We start from the raw sequence: 20400 nt of genomic DNA, 5'->3' as shown, positions 1-20400 counted from the left end.
AAACAAATGTTTTTAATTGCACCATGTGAAACCAAATAACCTGCAAATAGGCACTTAAAATAATGTGAATTTTGATAAATATTTATGTGTATTTCAATGTGAGTGGAGAGAAATGAATACTAAACACTAGAGATGTCCGATAATGGCTTTTTTTGGCCGATATCCAATATTCCGATATTATCCAACTTTTTATTACCGATTCCAATATCATCCATCCATCCATTTTCTACCGCTTATTCCCTTTTGGAGTCGCGGGGGGCGCTGGCGCCTATCTCAGCTATAATCGGGCGGAAGGCGGGGTACACCCTGGACAAGTCGCCACCTCACAGATATACAGACAACATTCACACTCACATTCACACACTAGTGCCAATTTAGTATTGCCAATCAACCTATCCCCAGGTTTCCGATATCAACCGATGCGATGTATACAGTTGTGGAATGAACACATTGTTATTCCTAATTTTGTTGTAATGCGCCGCTGGATGTGTTAAACCAGGGGTGCCAAACTCAAATACAGAGTCGGACAAAATGTAAAACTGAACAAAGCGACGGGCCAAGGTTGAACAAATTAACCTTTTAATAGGGACCCAGACAAGTTTTGCATTAAATATTGAACAAGCAAGGCTTATATAACTTTATAGTGACATGCTAAACCGAGTTTCAAATAATAATAATAATAATTTAAAAATATCAATGGCATATATCAAATAAAATTTAAATACAAATTTAATGCCTCTTTTTTATTTGCAGCCTTCTTAGGTAAAAATCAAAATATATTGTAGCGTCCCGAAAGAGTTAGAGCTGCAAGGGGTTCTGGGTATTTGTTCTGTTGTGTTTATTTTACGTTACAGTGCAGATGTTCTCCCGAAATGTGTTTGTCATTCTTGTTTGGTGTGGGTTCACAGTGTGGCACATATTTGTAACAGTGTTAAAGTTGTTTATACGGCCACCCTCAGTGTGACCTGTGTGGCTGTTGACCAAGTATGCATTGCATTCACTTATGTGTGTGTAATAGCCGCATATAATATGCGAGTGGGCCTGCATGCTGTTTGTATGGAGGAAATGCGGACGTGACGACAGGTTGTAGAGAATGCTAAAGGCACGTCCTCAATATTGTTTTCCGGGTGGAAATCGGGAGAATGCTTGACCCGGGAGATTTTAGGGAGGGGCACTGAACTTCGGGCGAATTGGCAAGTGTGAGAAATTGCGGTGTTACAGCGGCACCGCTGCTGTGTAATAACGGTAGGCCAGCTATAATGTTAATTTGATATTGCCTCAAGGGCCAAATTAAAATACACGGCGGGCCAAATTTGGCCCACGGGCCAGAGTTTGACACCCATATGTTAAACAATGTAATAAGGTTTTCCAAAATAAATCAACTCAAGTTATGGAAAAAAAATGCCAACATGGCACTGGCATATTTATTAGTGAAATCACAAAGTGCATTATTTTTTTTCAACATGCCTCAAAACAGCAGCTTGGAATTTGGGTCATGCTCTCCCTGAGAGAGCATGAGGAGGTTGACGTGGGCGGGGTTGGGGGAGGTAGAGGGCAGCGGCGGGTGTACATTGTATCGTCCCGGATAAGTTAGTGCTGCAAGAGGTTCTGGGGGTTTGTTCTGTTGATGTGTTATGATGCAGATGTTCTCCTGAAATGTGTTTGTCATTCTTGTTTGGTGTGGGTTCACGGTGTGGCGCATATTTGTAACAGTGTTAAAGTTGTTTAATATGTCCACCCTCAGTGTGACCTGTATGGCTGTTGACTAAGTATGCGTTGCATTCACTTGTGTGTGTGTAAAAAGCCGGCTGGCCAAATTTGGCCCCCTGGCCAGGGTTTGACACCCATGTGTTAAACAATGTAACAATGTTTTCCAAAATAAATCAACGCAAGTTATGGAAAAAAATGCCAACATGGCACTGCCATATTTATTATTGAAATCACAAAGTGCGTAATTTTTTTTAACATGCCTCAAAACAGCAGCTTGGAATTTGGGTCATGCTCTCCCTGAGAGCATGAGGAGGTTGAGGTGGGCGGGGTTGGGGGAGGTAAAGGGCAGCGGGGGGTGTATATTGTAGCGTCCCGGATAAGTTAGTGCTGCAAGGGGTTCTGGGGGTTTGTTCTGTTGATGTGTTACGATGCAGATGTTCTCCTGAAATGTGTTTGTCATTCTTGTTTGGTGTGGGTTCACGGTGTGGCGCATATTTGTAACAGTGTTAAAGTTGTTAAATACGTCCACCCTCAGTGTGACCTGTATGGCTGTTGACTAAGTATGCGTTGCATTCACTTGTGTGTGTGTAAAAAGCCGGCTGGCCAAATTTGGCCCACGGGCCAGGGTTTGACACCCATGTGTTAAACAATGTAACAATGTTTTCCAAAATAAATCAACGCAAGTTATGGAAAAAAATGCCAACATGGCACTGCCATATTTATTATTGAAATCACAAAGTGCGTTATTTTTTTTAACATGCCTCAAAACAGCAGCTTGGAATTTGGGTCATGCTCTCCCTGAGAGCATGAGGAGGTTGAGGTGGGCGGGGTTGGGGGAGGTAAAGAGCAGCGGGGGGTGTATATTGTAGCGTCCCGGATAAGTTAGTGCTGCAAGGGGTTCTGGGTGTTTGTTCTGTTGTGTTACGGTGCAGATGTTCTCCCGAAATGTGTTTGTCATTCTTGTTTGGTGTGGGTTCACAGTGTGGCGCATATTTGTAACCGTGTTAAAGTTGTTTAATACGTCCACCCTCAGTGTGACCTGTATGGCTGTTGACTAAGTATGCGTTGCATTCACTTGTGTGTGTGTAAAAAGCCGGCGGGCCAAATTTGGCCCACGGGCCAGGGTTTGACACCCATGTGTTAAACAATGTAACAAGTTTTTCCAAAATAAATCAACTCAAGTTATGGAAAAAAATGCCAACATGGCACTGCCATATTTATTATTGAAATCACAAAGTGCGTTATTTTTTTTAACATGCCTCAAAACAGCAGCTTGGAATTTGGGACATGCTCTCCCTGAGAGAGCATGAGGAGGTTGAGGTGGCGGGGGTGTATACTGTAGCGTCCCGGAAGAGTTAGTGCTGCAAGGGGTTCTGGGTATTTGTTCTGTTGTGTTACAATGCGGATGTTCTCCTGAAATGTGTTTGTCATTCTTGTTTGGTGTGGGTTCACAGTGTGGCGCATATTTTTAACGGTGTTAAAGTTGTGACCTGTATGGCTGTTGAACAAGTATGCTTTGCATTCACTTGTGTGTGTGTGTGAAAAGCCGTAGATATAATGTGACTGTGCCGGCGCGCAAAGGCAGTGCCTTTAAAGGGGAACATTATCAGCAGACCTATTTAAGCGTCAATATATACCTTGATGGTGCAGAAAAAAGACCATATGTTTTTTTAACCGGTTTCCGAACTCTAAATGGGTGAATTTTGGCGAATTGAACGCCCTTCTGTTTATCGCTCTGGAGGGGATGACGTCAGAATGTGACGTCGCCGAGGTAATACAGCCGCCATTTTCATTTTCAACCCATTGTAAACACCGGGTCTCAGCTCTGTTATTTTCCGTTTTTTTCGACTATTTTTTGAACCTTGGAGACATCATGCCTCGTCGGTGTGTTGTCGGAGGGTGTAACAACACTAACAGGGAGGGATTCAAGTTGCACCACTGGCAAGAAATATGCCGCCAGACCCCCATTAAATGTGCCAAAGTGTCTCCACATTTTACCGGCGATGACAGACATGGCACAGAGATGTATGGATAACCTGCAGATGCATTTGCAATGATAAATTCAACGAAATCACAAAGGTGAGTTTTGTAGATGTTGACTTATGTGCTAATCAGACATATTTGGTCGCGGCGTGACTGCCAGCTAATCGATGCTAACATGCTATGCTAATCGACGCTAACATGCTATTTACCGGCGGTGCTAAAGCAGACATGGCACAGAGATGTATGGATAACCTGCAGATGCATTTGCAACTATATTACGTTTCCTTCCACCCACATTTAATGCGAAACAAACACTTACCAATCGACGGATTTAAGTTGCTCCAGTGTCACAAGATGCAAAAGTCCTGATCGTTTGGTCCGCACATTTTACCGGCGATGCTAACGCAGCTATTCGGCCATGCTATGGCTATGAATAGCGTCAATAGCTATTCGCTCAATAGCTTCAGTTTCTTCTTCAATACTTTCATACTCCAACCATCTGTTTCAATACATGCGTAATCTGTTGAATCGCTTAAGTCGCTGAAATCCGAGTTTGAATCCGAGCTAATGTCACTATATCTTGCTGTGGTATTCCCATTGTTTGTTTACATTGGCAGCACTGTATGACGTCACAGGGAAATGGCCAGTGTCTTCGCAGAGAGCCGAAAATAAGGCACGTTAATTAAAATAATAAAATAACCTTTATTTAGGGATATTCCGAGACCGGTAAAATTTTGAAAAAAACTTCCAAAAATACAACAAGCCACTGGGAACTGATTTTTATTGTTTTTAACCCTTTTGAAATTGTGATAATGTTCCCCTTTAAGAAACTCTAGTTCTCACTGAATGTTAAAAATATTAGGTATAAATTATGACAGTTACTCTAATAGAGTTTACAGCACCAAAAAGTAACTTTTTTCAGTGTAGTAAAGATTGATGATCCCAAATTTTTAGGTTTATTTTGTTAATGCTTGGTTTGCGATCGACTGACACACCCTCCGCGATCGACCAGTAGCTTGCGATCGACGTAATGGGCATCCCTGGCGTAGTGGGTGGAGCAGCCCTGCCAGAAACCCGAGGGTTGTTGGTTGACATTCAAATCGCTGCCGTTGTGTCCTTGGGCAGGACACTTCACCCTTGTACCCCCGGTGCTGCTCACACTGGTGAATGAAAGATAGGTGGTGGTCGGAGGGGCCGTAGGCGCAAACTGGCAGCCTCGCTTCCGTCAGTCTACCTCAGGGCAGCTGTGGCTACGAATGATGGGTTCCCACTTCTCTGTGAGAGCTTAGAGTATCTAATAATATAAAAACGCGATATAAAATATAATCCATTTTTATTATTATTATTATGTTCTGACTTGGGTGTTCGAGCAGCTGTCATGTTTAATACTGTTTGTAAATTTAAACCGCTGTGATTATTTAGTCGTTTTTTTTTTCATTAGTTGTTGTATTGTGTCTGTTATTCCCTGATGAACGGTATGGTTATGGCATCTAAAATATGTCAACGTGATGACTGATTAGCTCCTCGGAGAAATTATCAGAACATACGCTGATGCAGGACAATGTCTCATGTGACTGAGCAAACTGGACTTTTCTAAAGCATGTGTTGTTGTCCTCTTGTGTCCTGCAGTCATCTGTGAAAAAAAACAAGCAAGAGTGGACCTCAAGAATGGAGCAGGATGGAGAAAAGCAACCCCACATTAAAGAGGAGGAGGAGGAGGAGGAGCCACTTACCTCTTACATTAAAGGGGAACATTATCAGCAGACCTATGTAAGCGTCAATATATACCTTGATGGTGCAGAAAAAAGACCATATATTTTTTTAACCGATTTCCGAACTCTAAATGGGTTAATTTTGGTGAATTAAACACCTTTCTGTTTATCGCGCTGGAGGCGATGATGTCAGAATGTGACGTCGCCGAGGTAATACAGCCGCCATTTTCATTTTTAACGCATTACAAACACCGGGTCTCAGCTCTGTTATTTTCCGTTTTTTCGACTATTTTTTGGAACCTTGGAGACATCATGCCCCGTCTGTGTGTTGTCGGAGGGTGTAACAACACTAACAGGGAGGGATTCAAGTTGCACCGAAGATGCTAAAGTGTCTGCCGCCAGACCCCCTTTGAATGTACCAAAGTGGCTCCACATTTTACCGGCGATGACAGACATGGCACAGAGATGTATGGATAACCTGCAGATGCATTTGCAATGATAAATTCAACGAAATCACAAAGGTGAGTTTTGTTGATGTTGACTTATGTGCTAATCAGACATATTTGGTCGCGGCGTGACTGCCAGCTAATCGATGCTAACATGCTATGCTAATCGACGCTAACATGCTATTTACCGGCGGTGCTTCGGCAGACATGGAACAGAGATGTATGGATAACCTGTAGATGCATTTGCAACTTCCATTTCCTTCCACCCACATTTAATGCGAAACAAACACTTACCAATCGACGGGTTTAAGTTGCTCCAGTGTCACAAGATGCGAAAGTCCTGATCGTTTGGTCCGCACATTTTACCGGCGATGCTAACGCAGCTATTCGGCCATGCTACGGCTATGAATAGCGTCAATAGCTATTCGCTCAATAGCTTGAGTTTCTTCTTCAATATTTTCATACTCCAACCATCCGTTTCAATACATGCGTAATCTGTTGAATCGCTTAAACCGCTGAAATAAGAGTTTGAATCCGAGCTAATGTCGCTATATCTTGCTGTGCTATTCGCCATTGTTTGTTTACATTGGCAGCACTGTATGACGTCACAGGGAAATGGATAGTCGCATCGCAAATAGCGAAAATCAAGCACTTCAAAGCTTTTTTTAGGGATTTTCGGAGACCGGTAAAATTTGAAAAAAAATTCCAAAAATACAACAAGCCACTGGGAACTGATTTTCATTGTTTTTAACCCTTTTGAAATTGTGATAATGTTCCCCTTGAAGGAGGAGAAGCAGTCAGAGCCCTCCCTCAGCTTACAGGGAAAGAGGAACCACAGCCCCGCCCACGTCAAAGAGGAAGAGGGGGAGCCCCTTTCCCCCCACATTAAAGAGGAAGAGGAGGAACACAGCATCAGTCAAGAGGGAGAGCATCTTAAACGGTTGGAGGAGTTCCCAGTGATTGGTGTGATTGGGAAGAGTGAAGATGATGAGGTTAAAAGTGAAAGTGAGGAGAAGAGAGAGGCGGAGCCTCCGAGCAGCAGCTCAACGGAAGCTGATGGAGACCACTGTGGAGGATCACAAGCAGACAAGCTCTTAGCTCCACTATCAGATAGTGATGACATCACGTCACACTCTCCTGACACTGATGATGAAGACTTTAAAGATGATAAGACATGTCACACTGACAACACACACTTCACGTGCTCTCACTGCGACAAAACCTTTAAACGCCCTCGTTGTCTTAAAACACACACGGGAAGACACACATTCGATGTAAAACCTTTTTCCTGCTCAGGGTGTGGAAAATGTTTTTCACGGAAAAATGGTTTGAGAGAACACATGAAAATACACACTGGAGAACAACATTTTTCCTGCCCAGTGTGCGGTGAATGTTTTGGGACGAGTCCAAATCTGAAAAAACACATGAGAACCCACCCTGGGAAAAAAACGTTTTCCTGCTCAGGATGTGGAAAATGTTTCTCCAGAAAAAATGGTTTGAAACAACACATGCAAATCCACACCGGAGAAAAACCCTTTTCCTGCTCAGTGTGCAGCAGACGTTTTGTGTCAAGTCAAAATTTGAAAAGACACTCGAGATTACACACTGGAGAAAATGAGGATGAAGATTCGAAGGCTGTTAATACGTGTCACGCTGACGACACACACTTGAAATGTTCTCAGTGCGACAAAAATTTTAAGTACCATTGTCATTTGAAAGTACACATGAGAATACACACCGGAGAAAAACCTTTCCCTTGTTCAATCTGTGGACAATGTTTTACACGAAGACAGTCTTTGAAAAAACACATAAGACTACACACTGGAGAAAAACCTTTTACTTGTTCAAGGTGTGGGAAAGGTTTGAACCAAAAAAGTGATTTGGAAAGACACATGAGATTACACACCGGAGAAAAACCTTTTTCCTGCTCAATCTGCGGCAAAGAGTTTGCCGTAAAGCACAATCTGAAAACACACATGAGAGTACACACTGGAGAAAAACCTTTTTCCTGCCCAGAATGTGGCAACGGGTTTGCGCTAAAATCATATTTGAAAGAACACATGAGGACACACACCGGAGAGAAAACTTTTTCCTGCTTAGAGTGCGGCAGAGCTTTTGGGCGACAAATTGTGCTGAAAGAACACATGAAAATACACACCAGAGTAAAAACGTTTTCTTGTTCAAGCTGCGGTAAAGATTTTGTACAAAGACAAACTTTAAAAAGACACATTAGAACACACAGGTGAGAAAGTGTTGAGTTGCAGTGTGTGTGCTGAAAGATTCTCTTCTAAGTACCAGTTGGAGAAACACAAGTGTGCTGGTGAGAACAGCGGCAGGAAATGAAGAAATAAACTGTAAAAACTTGAACTTTGACTTTCTAACAACATCAGCACATAGTGTATAACATGTGTGACATCATTGTTGTGTGTGTGTAACACAATCGTGTTGGTATACTTCTAACATGTATTGATACGGTATATTAGTGTGTTTTTTTTCAGTCAAGTACATGCAGTAATGAACAACATTGTGTTCTTTGATTTGAAAATGAACAGAACAATTTGACTGAAAAGGTGGGAGTAAATGGTACAAAACATGTTAGATGCACTAATTATTTTATGTATAAATAGATATTCACAATTCACTTTTACACTCGGTCATAGTGTTTATAGGTTTGTGTAATGGTGAAGTGTTTTCATATCTAATTATAAATGATTCCATAGATGAACTCCTTTATATGATGTACATATTTGTTTTAGAAGTGTTCATACCTTTGCTTTTGAGTACACATAAATCCCTCTTAGTTCATATTTACTGGTTCACATCTGAAACATCTTCTGGACCACTTCTGGAAGCATATTATTATTTACTTTATACATCATTTGAACAGTTTTCTTTTATGCAATTTTAATAAATGTTTGACTCTATGAATCATTTGTTGGGTCTCTTTAATCCATTCCATTAAATAACTGTGTTACTCTCTTTTGTAATATAAATATTGTTTTGTAATTATTTTATACATATGTCCCCAAACCTTTACGTAACAACAAAAAAAATGGATGCAATAAATGTAATTAATATTTGTTGAGTGTGTGTTTTGTTGTATTTAATATTGCGGTTATACATAACATCACCAGAAATCATGATCAAAATTAAAGATTGTAATTGACTTCTTACTTGTTTTAGCCAGCAATGACAAATATAATGCCTTCAGAACTAATAAAATAAGCAAACATATTTTACAACTAGATTAGATTTCACATACATATCAGAAGTAATCATACCTCATTGACCTTAAAGGCCTACTGAAATGAGATGTTCTTATTTAAACGGGGATAGCAGGTCCATTCTATGTGTCATACTTGATCATTTCGCCATATTGCCATATTTTTGCTGAAAGGATTTAGTAGAGAACATCCACGATAAAGTTCGCAACTTTTGGTCGCTAATAAAAAAGCCTTGCCTGTACCGGAAGTCGCAGACGATGACGTCACAAGGGTGGCGGCTCCTCACGTCCTCACATTGTTTTTAACGGGAGCCTCCAGCAGCAAGAGCTATTCAGACCGAGAAAACGACAATTTCCCCATTAATTTGAGCGAGGATGAAAGATTCGTGGATGATGATATTGATAGCGAAGGACTAGAAAAAAAAAAAGGTGATTGCATTGGGACGGATTTAGATATTTTTAGACACATTTACTAGGATAACTCTGGGAAATCCCTAATCTTTCTATTGTGTTGCTAGTGTTTTTGTGAGATTATATGTATATATATATATATATATATATATATATATATATATATATGTCGAGGTGATACCAAAATGGATACATGGACGATACGGCAGAGGATTAGGAGAATGTCATGTGGTCAGATGAAACCAAAACTTAACTTTTTGGTATAAACTCAACTCGTCGTGTTTGGAGGAAGAAGAATACTGAGTTGCATCCCAAGAACACCATACCTACTGTGAAGCATGGGGGTGAAAACGTCATGCTTTGGGGCTGGTTTTCTGCTAAGGGGACAGGACGATTGATCCGTGTTAAGCAAAGAATGAATAAGGCCATGTATCGTGAGATTTTGAGCCAAAACCTCTCTTCTTTAAAATTCCTGCAATGTGAATTCCTGAATTTTTTTTCTCACATCCTGTCTCTCACAGTTGAAGTGTACCTATGATGAAAATTACAGACCTCTGTCATCATTTTAAGTGGGAGAACTTGCACAATCGGTGGCTGACTAAATACTTTTTTGCCCTACTGTGTATATATATATATATATATATATATATATATATATATATATATATATACATATATATATATATATATATATATATATATATATATACATATATTAGGGCTGTGAATCTTTGGGTGTCCCACGATTAGATTCAATATTGATTCTTGGGGGTCACGTTTCCATAATATATCGATTTTTTCGATTCGATTCTATTCTCGATTCAAAAACGATATTTTTCCGACTCAAAAGGATTCTGTATTCATTCAATACATAGGATTTCAGCAGGATCTACCCCAGTCTGCTGACATGCCAGCAGAATAGTAGATTTAAAAAAAAAAGCTTTTATAATTGTTAAGGACAATGTTTTAAAAACTTATTGCAATAATGTAAATTTGTTTTAACTATTAAACGAACCAAAAATACGACTTATTTTATCTTTGTGAAAACATTGGACACAGTGTGTTGTCAAGCTTATGAGATGCCATGCAAGTGTAAGCCACTGTGACACTATTGTTCTTTTTTTTATTATTTTTATAAATGACTAATGATAATGTCAGTGAGGGATTTTTAATCACTGCTATGCTGAAATTATAACTAATATTGATACTGTTGTTGATAATATTCATTTTTGTTTCACTACTTTTGGTTTGTTCTGTGTCGTGTTTGTGTCTCCTCTCAATTGCTCTGTTTATTGCAGTTCTGAGTGTTGCTGGGTCAGGTTTGGTTTTGGAATTGGATTGCATTGTTATGGTATTGCTGTGTAGTGGTTTGTTGGATTGATTGAAAAAAAAAAATCGATTTTTTAAAAATGAGAATCGATTCCGAATCGCACAACGTAAACGATTCGATTCGTATTCAAATCGATTTTTTCCCACACCCCTAATATATATGTATATATATATATATGTTTTTATTGGATTATCCAGAGAATAGTGCTCGATACCGTGGTAGAGCGCAATATGTGTGTGTGGGAAAAATCACAAGACTACTTCATCTCTACAGAACTGTTTCATGGGGGGTTCCCTCAATTATCACGAGATTTCCTGATTTCCTGATGATTGAGGGAACCCCTCATGAAACAGTTCTGTAGAGATGAAGTAGTCTTGTGATTTTTCCCACACATACATATATATATATATATATATATATATATATATATATATATATATATATATATATATATATATATATATATATATATATATATATATATATGACTTGCATTAATTGGAATCAGACAGGATTCACAGTAGTGCTGACAACTTCCACATTTTCAATATATGTTATATATTATTTATTATTATTATTATCTATTGTGAGCGAACTGTGGTGCTGAATTTCCCCCAGGGATCAATAAAGTACTTTCTATTCTGTTCTATTTTATTTTTGATTTTACACTCTAGAGGAGAGAAAAATGCAAGGGAGGTGTTTAGGGCACGTCCAGCTGGTAGGAGGCCACGGGGAAGACCCAGGACATGTTGGGAAGACTATGTCTCCCGGCTGGCCTGGGAACGCCTCGGGATCCCCCGGGAAGAGCTAGACGAAGTGGCTGGAGAGAGGGAAGTCTGGGCTTCCCTGCTTAGGCTGCTGCCCCCGCGACCCGACCTCGGATAAGCGGAAGATGATGGATGGATGGATGGAGGAGAAAAAAAGTCCTCCTTTCTGTCCAATACCACATTGAAGTGGTTGTTTTTTTTGCCATCTTATTTGTCTAGCTTCCACATTCGTTTTTAGGCATTTAACACGAAATACATTGACGGCAAACTGGGAAACTCTTATTTTGTTAGCGCAGGCAGGAAGAAGAAGCACTTTTATTGTGAAGACAGGAACTGTACGGTCAGTCTTTAGGCTTTTGACGGGAGGTACGGTTGATAGGAAAACTGTTTCTCGCCTCCCAGACGCCCCCCACTTTTTCACTCAACTGGCATCAGCCAGCATCATTTCACCAGACCCTCGGGTGCCTTGAATGTCAATCAAGTGACGGAAGTGACGTCATAGTGAAGATTTATTTTAGGTGTATTCTTTCAATGCCTGGCTGACATGTGCACCTTTTTTTAATTATTAATACCTAAGAAATACAATGTAAATTAATCATATGTTTAGATACAGTGAAGAAAACAGCTAGTGTTCATTGAAATACGACGACAGATTCTGTTATGAGGAAGGACATTGGAAATGTGGACTCCGAATGAAGAAATGAACTCCTATGGGCATTAATATGCAAACAATTCAGGAAACATGACAGCAATTATATGGCTGTAATTCCGTCTGATGACGGTAAAGTAATCAAATCAAAAGAAAGCAAAAACACGAGCGTTTTAGCCTAATCTAGTTCAGAGGTCGACGCCAGCAGAGTGGCGCAGCGGAAGCGTGCTGGGCCCATAACCCAGAGGTCGATGGATCGAAACCATCCTCTGCTATCTTTTTTTTTTTTTTTTTTTAGTTTTCAATTCCCTCTTGATCTTTCAATATTGCTGAGTGGAATTCTCACGTGGACGATTCCTTTCAAACAGCTGTTGTTGTTTTCCCACTCAATTGCATATTTTTTATTTTTTTAAATGTACATAATAATATCACAAGATCAAATCCAACAACTTTGCTGCAGCTTTGACTATAATATTGATTTTATTTTCTGTCTTTGTTGACATATGGAAGAAACATGGACTACTTTGTCCGTGGTTAATTATTAATATTACTGATTCCTGTCTTGTGCTCGTGAATATTTGCATTACTCTCCACTGATACATTTTCCCGCTTCTATATTTTGACTATCAATCAATCAATCAATCAATGTTTATTTATACAGCCCCAAATCACAAATGTCTCAAAGGACTGCACAAATCATTACGACTACAACGTCCTCGGAAGAACCCACAAAAGGGCAAGGAAAACTCACACCCAGTGGGCAGGGAGAATTCACATTCAGTGGGGCGCCAGTGACAATGCTGACTATGAGAAACCTTGGAGAGGACCTCAGATGTGGGCAACCCCCCCCCCCCTCTAGGGGACCGAAAGCAATGGATGTCGAGCGGGTCTAACATGATACTGTGAAAGTTCAATCCATAGTGGCTCCAAGACAGCAGCGAGAGTCCCGTCCACAGGAAACCATCTCAAGCGGATCAGCAGCGTAGAGATGTCCCCAACCGATACAGGCGAGCGGTCCATCCTGGGTCCCGACGAGCGGTCCATCCTGGGTCTCGACTCTGGACAGTCAGTACTTCATCCATGGTCATCGGACCGGACCTCCTCCACAAGGGAGGGGGGGGACATAGGAGAAAGAAAAGAAGCGGCAGATCAACTGGTCTAAAAAGGAGGTCTATTTAAAGGCTAGAGTATACAGATGAGTTTTAAGATGAGACTTAAATGCTTCTACACTACGTCTGCATGTGCTGTATTATTATTATTATTATTGTTATTGTTATTGTTATAATAATAATTGTAGCTGCTGACAGAAGCACATCGTATACATGTTATATAATTTCATAGTTGATTATAATAAATAAGTACAATGTATAAATATTCGGTTCGTATTCACAAAAATGTATTTTATTTGGTAATTTCATGCAAGTATTTGTTAACTTTATTTGTGTTACAAAACCCATGTAAATTGGAGAGGAACATATTTTGTTTCCGGTTTGGTCACGTTGTTGGGGGGACAATTAATATGTGACGGAACAAGGGAAGTAGCATGAGACAGCAAATATTTGATGGAAGATGTTAATAAAGTCTCGGCTTGGAAAGAAACTTTATTCCCTCGGAGTTTGTGAGGCCAACGAGGTATGATTCTTTGTGATAATGCATCTGTTTTCTTTTATTTGATGTCAGACTAATTGTAAGTTCTGTTTTTTCTTATTCATTAGTTCTGATGGTAATTTGTTCGGCATTTTTTGGCATGATTTGGGAGGAGAAGAAGGCGTGGCTGAAATAAATGTCTGTTTGAGAAAAACGAACAACTTGAACCTTGATTAAGACCATGGAGTGAGTAAAAATAATAATAATAATTATTATTATTATTATCATTTTCATTATCATCATCATCGGAAGGCAAAGCTCTCAATTTACTGGTCGATCTACGTTCCCATCCTCACCTATGGTCATGAGCTTTGGGTCATGACCGAAAGGATAAGATCACGGGTACAAGCGGCCGAAATGAGTTTCCTCCGCCGTGTGGCGGGGCTCTCCCTTAGAGATAGGGTGAGAAGCTCAAAGTAAAGCCGCTGCTCCTCCACATCGAGAGGAGCCAGATGAGGTGGTTCGGGCATCTGGTCAGGATGCCACCCGAACGCCTCCCTAGGGAGGTGTTTAGGGCACATCCGACCGGTAGGAGGCCACGGGGAAGACCCAGGACACGTTGGGAAGACTATGTCTCCCGGCTGGCCTGGGAACGCCTCGGGATCCCCCGGGAAGAGCTAGACGAAGTGGCTGGGGAGAGGGAAGTCTGGGTTTCCCTGCTTAGGCTGTTGCCCCCGCGACCCGACCTCGGATAAGCGGAAGATGATGGATGGATGGATGGAACAATATTGTCACAGTTTAGGGTTTATAATGAAGGCAACACATGACGTAAGTGTCCATATTAGCTATATTAGCCTACTATCAAAATGACTTTAAAAGTCTTATATAAGTGTTATAATGAAGGCAAAACATGATGTAAGTGTCTTTATTACCTATATTAGCCTACTATCAAAATGACTTCAAAAGTCTTATATTAGTATTATAATGAAGGCAACACATGATTTAGGTGTCTGTGTTAGCCTACTATCAAAATGACTTAATATGTCTTGTATAAGTGTTATATGAAGACAACACATGATGTAAGTGTCTATATTAGCTATATTAGCCTACTATCAAAATGACTTTAATAATCTTATATAAGTGTTATAATGAAGGCAACAAATAATGTGTCTATATTAGCCTACTATCAAAATGACTTTAAAAGTCTTATATAAGTGTTATAATGAAGGCAACACATGATGTAAGTGTCTAAATTAGCTATATTAGCCTACTCTCAAAATGACTTTAAAAGTCTTATATAAGTGTTAAAATGAAGACAACACATGATGTAAGTGTCTATATTAGTTATATTAGCCTACTATCAAAATGACTTTAAAGTCTTATATAAGTGTTATAATGAAGACAACACATGATGTAAGTGTCTAAATTAGCTATATTAGCCTACTATCAAAATTACTTTAAAAAGACGTATGTAAGTGTTAAAATGAAGACAACGCATGATGTAAGTGTCTAAATTAGCTACATTAGCCTACTATCAAAATGACTACGTGTGTCGCAGGCTGATGCAAATCTTTGTTGACAGAAATGTTGAAATGTAATATTTATTCTGCACATTTTTACAACATAGGAAAACATTACTAAAACGGAGGCTTCTCAGAGGGTGAGATTACTCCTGGAAATGACTGACTCAGAATGGTCAAAGGTAAAGATATGTATGTTCATGTTGAAGGAAAGGGAAACTACAAATAAAAATACCTCAAATATACCTAAGATATGAGGCATAATGATGCATTATGTACATTTAGTTAGCTTAAATAGCTTGTTAGCATTGATGAACTTGCAGTCACGCAGTGACACAAGTCAATAACATCAACAAAGCTCACCTTTGTGGATTCACACACAGCATAAAACGTTTGGTGGACAAAATGAGACAAAGAAGGAGTGGCATAAAACAGGTCTTGGTGTGGCAGCGTCAAGGAAAGTTCTACATGTAAACCAACTACGGTGCGTTCAAGGACTTCCGAAATGAGGACAAAATGGCGCGCGCCACATGTTTAATGTAAACAGTGGGATTTCTAACAATTAGGAAGGTTTGTGTCATGTTTGTCCTCCTACAGAAAATATGTTAAAACAAAAAATAGATTTTTTTTTTCATCTTTTTCCATTTTCACACATCTCTGAAAGAGGTCCAGGGAGCCACTAGGGCGGCGCTAAAGAGCCGCAGGTTGCTGACCAAATATGTCTGATTAGCACTCCACACAAGTCAATAACATCAACAAAGCTCACCTTTGTGGATTCACACACAGCATAAAACGTTTGGTGGACAAAATGAGACAAAGAAGGGGTGGCATAAAACAGGTCATGGTGTGGCAGCGTCAAGGAAAGTTCTACATGTAAACAAACTACGGTGCGTTCAAGGACTTCCTGAAATGAGGACAAAATGGCGCGCGCCACATGTTTAATGTAAACAGTGGGATTTCTAACAATTAGGAAGGTTTGTGTCATGTTTGTCCTCCTACAGAAAATATGTTAAAACAAAAAATAGATTTTTTTTTTTCATCTTTTTCCATTTTCACACATCTCTGAAAGAGGTCCAGGGAGCCGCTAGGGCGGCGCTAAAGAGCCGCAGGTTGCTGACCAAATATGTCTGATTAGCACTCCACACAAGTCAATAACATCAACAAAGCTCACCTTTGTGGATTCACACACAGCATAAAACGTTTGGTGGACAAAATGAGACAAAGAATGGGTGGCATAAAACAGGTCTTGGTGTGGCAGCGTCAAGGAAAGTTCTACATGTAAACAAACTACGGTGCGTTCAAGGACTTCCGAAATGAGGACAAAATGGCGCGCGCCACATGTTTAATGTAAACAGTGGGATTTGTAACAATTAGGAAGGTTTGTGTCATGTTTATCCTCCTACAGAAAATATATTAAAACAAAAATTGTTTTTTTTTTCATCTTTTTCCATTTTCACACATCTCTGAAAGAGGTCCAGGGAGCCACACTTTGTGTGCACAGTTATTAACACAACAGAGGTACAGTTGCACCACATTCCAGTATCACAACACATAGAAAGTGTATGTTTCTTTGTGTTATTTTCCAAAGCAGTTTTAATTTAGTTTGAGTCAACAATGTATTTTTTTTACATTTTAGTCTTCTAAATGAATTGAGTTTTGTCGATTCAATTCCTCAACATTTTAGTCAACTAAAATCAGTACATTTTGTCGTCTGAAATATAAAATATAAAGTATTATGCATATTTTAAATTGTCTTGAAGTCCCTTTTATGACGGTTATTGCGCAGCATCTCAAAAACTAAAATCACAACAAGTGATATTTCAAACAGTGTGTTATTAGTTTAGCTGAAATTAAGCATTTTTTTTTTCAAATGTTGAATAATATATGACTTAAAGGGGAACATTATCACAATTTCAAAAGGGTTAAAAACAATAAAAATCAGTTCCCAGTGGCTTGTTGTATTTTTTGAAGTTTTTTTCAAAATTTTACCGGTCTCGGAATAACCCTAAAAAAAGCTTTAAAGTGCCTTATTTTCGGCTCTCTGCGAAGACACTGGCCATTTCCCTGTGACGTCATACAGTGCTGCCAATGTAAACAAACAATGGGAATACCACAGCAAGATATAGCGACATTAGCTCGGATTCAAACTCGGATTTCAGCGATTTAAGCGATTCAACAGATTACGCATGTATTGAAACAGATGGTTGGAGTATGAAAGTATTGAAGAAGAAACTGAAGCTATTGAGCGAAAAGCTATTGACGCTATTCATAGCCATAGCATGGCCGAATAGCTGCGTTAGCATCGCCGGTAAAATGTGCGGACCAAACGATCAGGACTTTCGCATCTTGTGACACTGGAGCAACTTAAATCCGTCGATTGGTAAGTGTTTGTTTCGCATTAAATGTGGGTGGAAAGAAACGTAATATAGTTGCAAATGCATCTGCAGGTTATCCATACATCTCTGTGCCATGTCTGCTTTAGCACCGCCGGTAAATAGCATGTTAGCATCGATTAGCGTAGCATGTTAGCATCGATTAGCTGGCAGTCAACATCAACAAAACTCACCTTTGTGATTTCGTTGACTATCGTTGCAAATGCATCTGCAGGTTATCCATACATCTCTGTGCTATGTCTGCCTTAGCATCGCCGGTAAAATGTGGAGACATTCCAGCACATTCAATGGGGGTCTGGCGGCAGACACTTTGGCATCTTCGGGCCAGTGGTGCAACTTGAATCCCTCCCTGTTAGTGTTGTTACACCCTCCGACAACACACCCACGAGGCATGATGTCTCCAAGGTTCCAAAAAATAGTCAAAAAAACGGAAAATAACAGAGCTGAGACCCGGTGTTTGTAATGTGTTGAAAATGAAAATGGTGGGTGTGTTACCTCGGCGACGTCACATTCTGACGTCATCGCCTGCAGCGCGATAAACAGAAAGGCGTTTAATTCGCCCAAATTCACCCATTTAGAGTTCGGAAATCGGTTAAAAAAATATATATTGTCTTTTTTCTGCACCATCAAGGTATATATTGACGCTTACATAGGTCTGCTGATAATGTTCCCCTTTAAATGGTCACATGAAGAAACTCACTTGTTTTATACTAGATTGGCAGGCAAAATCGCCTATTTGGACTACAAAAGCAGTGGTAGCGTAAGCAATCTTGCTTACCGTCTTTAATAGTAACAGCGATGTAATACATGGAGGATGAACTTCTGCTTCTAGAAGCCAGCACGAAGGAAGAGTGACACGTTGGAGCAGACAGAAGCTGGGACAGCGAGGAGAAAGCGCCTCAAAGCTGCAACATGTGGAATTTGAAGCCGGGCTATTTCGACATAAATGGAGTGCTTACCAAAAAAAAAAAAAAACTGGAAAAAAACCCAGCTGGACCAAATGAACAACTGCTCATTGAGTGAGTCACGCTTTATATTGATCATTACAATGACAATATCATGACTGCCTGGCTAGTTGTGTACAAACAAAACATGAAGTAATACTTTACAGATACGGTAATATGATTGTTCATGTTTTTCACTCAGTACAGCGTGCATTACGAACTCAAACGTGGTTCATGTGGACGTAGAAGACAGCTTATCTCTTGTCGTAGCTAATACCTTAGCACGCCAATGTGTTACTATGCCAGAAAAAGTTCCTCAGTGTTTGGTCTTACAATAATAATTGTTATTGTTATAGTTATTATACAGGTAACAGAACGTAAATTAAGTATTGCTGACGGTAGAGATGTCCGATAATATCGGGCTGACGATATTATCGGCCGATAATTGCTTTCATTAAAAAATATATAGTCATTTATGAAATATATACGTTCTGTCAAACCACTAATGTTAACCGATGGTGTACTTGTTAGATTTCTTGGTTAGAAAATTTTACAAACCCTGTTTCCATAAGAGTTGGGAAATTGTGTTAGATGCAAATATAAACGGAATACAATGATTTGCAAATCATTTTCAACCCATAATTCAGTTGAATATGCTACAAAGACAACATATTTGATGTTCAAACTCATAAACTTTTTGTTATTGTTGCAAATAATCATTAACTTTAGAATTTAATGCCAGCAACACGTGAAAAAGAAGTTGGGGAAGGTGGCAATAAATACTGATAAAGTTGAGGAATGCTCATTAAACAATTATTCGGAACATCCCACAGGTGTGCAGGCTAATTGGGAACAGGTGGGTGCCATGATTGGGTATAAAAACAGCTTCCCAAAAAATGCTCAGTCTTTCACAAGAAAGAATGGGGCGAGGTACACCCCTTTGTCCACAACTGCGTGAGCAAATAGTCAAACAGTTTAAGAACAACGTTTCTCAAAGTGTAATTGCAAGAAATTTAGGGATTTCAACATCTACGGTCCATAATATCATCAGAAGGTTCAGAGAATCTGGAGAAATCACTCCACGTAAGCGGCATGGCCAGAAACCAACACTGAATGACCGTGACCTTCGATCCCTCAGACGGCACTGTATCAAAAACCGACATCAATCTCTAAAGGATATCACCACATGGGCTCAGGAACACTTCAGAAAAACAACTGTCACTAAATACAGTTCATCGCTACATCTGTAAGTGCAAGTTAAAGCTCTACTATGCAAAGCAAAAGCCATTTATCAACAACATCCAGAAATACCGCCGGCTTCTCTGGGCCCGAGATCATCCAAGATGGACTGATGCAAAGTGGAAAAGTGTTCTGTGGTCTGACGAGTCCACATTTCAAATTGTTTTTGGAAATATTTGACATCGTGTCATCCGGACCAAAGAGAAAGCGAACCATCCAGAATGTTATTGACGCAAAGTTCAAAAGCCAGCATCTGTGATGGTATGGGGGTGCATTAGTGGCCAAGGCATGGGTAACTTACACATCTGTGAAGGCACCATTAATGCTGAAAGGTACATACAGGTTTTAGAACAACATATGCTGCCATCTAAGCGCCATCTTTTTCATGGACGCCCCTGCTTATTTCAGCAAGACAATGCCAAGCCACATTCAGCACGTGTTACAACAGCGTGGCTTCGTAAAAAAAGAGTGCGGGTACTTTCCTGG

The 20400-nt window shown here is 39.8% G+C and overlaps 2 protein-coding genes and 1 non-coding gene across 5 annotated transcripts in view; all 3 read left to right on the top strand.

Moving 5' to 3' along the window:
• LOC133542482 (gastrula zinc finger protein XlCGF57.1-like) overlaps nt 1-8775 on the top strand; it is a 14259-nt gene extending 5484 nt beyond the window's left edge. For both annotated transcript variants that reach the window (XM_061886669.1, XM_061886668.1), the window contains 2 exons: nt 5323-5463; nt 6637-8775. In XM_061886669.1, the coding sequence (XP_061742653.1) occupies nt 5362-5463; nt 6637-8097 (1563 nt within the window). In that variant the 5' untranslated portion in view covers nt 5323-5361 and the 3' untranslated portion in view covers nt 8098-8775. The remainder of the gene's footprint in view (nt 1-5322; nt 5464-6636) is intronic.
• A 3659-nt stretch (nt 8776-12434) lies between these two features.
• trnam-cau (transfer RNA methionine (anticodon CAU)) lies at nt 12435-12506 on the top strand. The gene has a single exon. It is a non-coding gene; the product is annotated as a tRNA-Met (tRNA).
• A 1226-nt stretch (nt 12507-13732) lies between these two features.
• The window catches only part of LOC133542473 (zinc finger protein 771-like), a 31487-nt gene continuing 24819 nt past the window's right edge, over nt 13733-20400 (top strand). For both annotated transcript variants that reach the window (XM_061886650.1, XM_061886649.1), the window contains exons 1-2: nt 13733-13863; nt 18564-18750. In XM_061886650.1, the coding sequence (XP_061742634.1) occupies nt 18678-18750 (73 nt within the window). In that variant the 5' untranslated portion in view covers nt 13733-13863; nt 18564-18677. The remainder of the gene's footprint in view (nt 13864-18563; nt 18751-20400) is intronic.

Source organism: Nerophis ophidion, linkage group LG24 (genome assembly GCF_033978795.1).
Source record: "Nerophis ophidion isolate RoL-2023_Sa linkage group LG24, RoL_Noph_v1.0, whole genome shotgun sequence".
Taxonomy (NCBI): Eukaryota; Metazoa; Chordata; class Actinopteri; order Syngnathiformes; family Syngnathidae; genus Nerophis; species Nerophis ophidion.
This window is presented reverse-complemented; position numbering and strand designations above follow the sequence as displayed.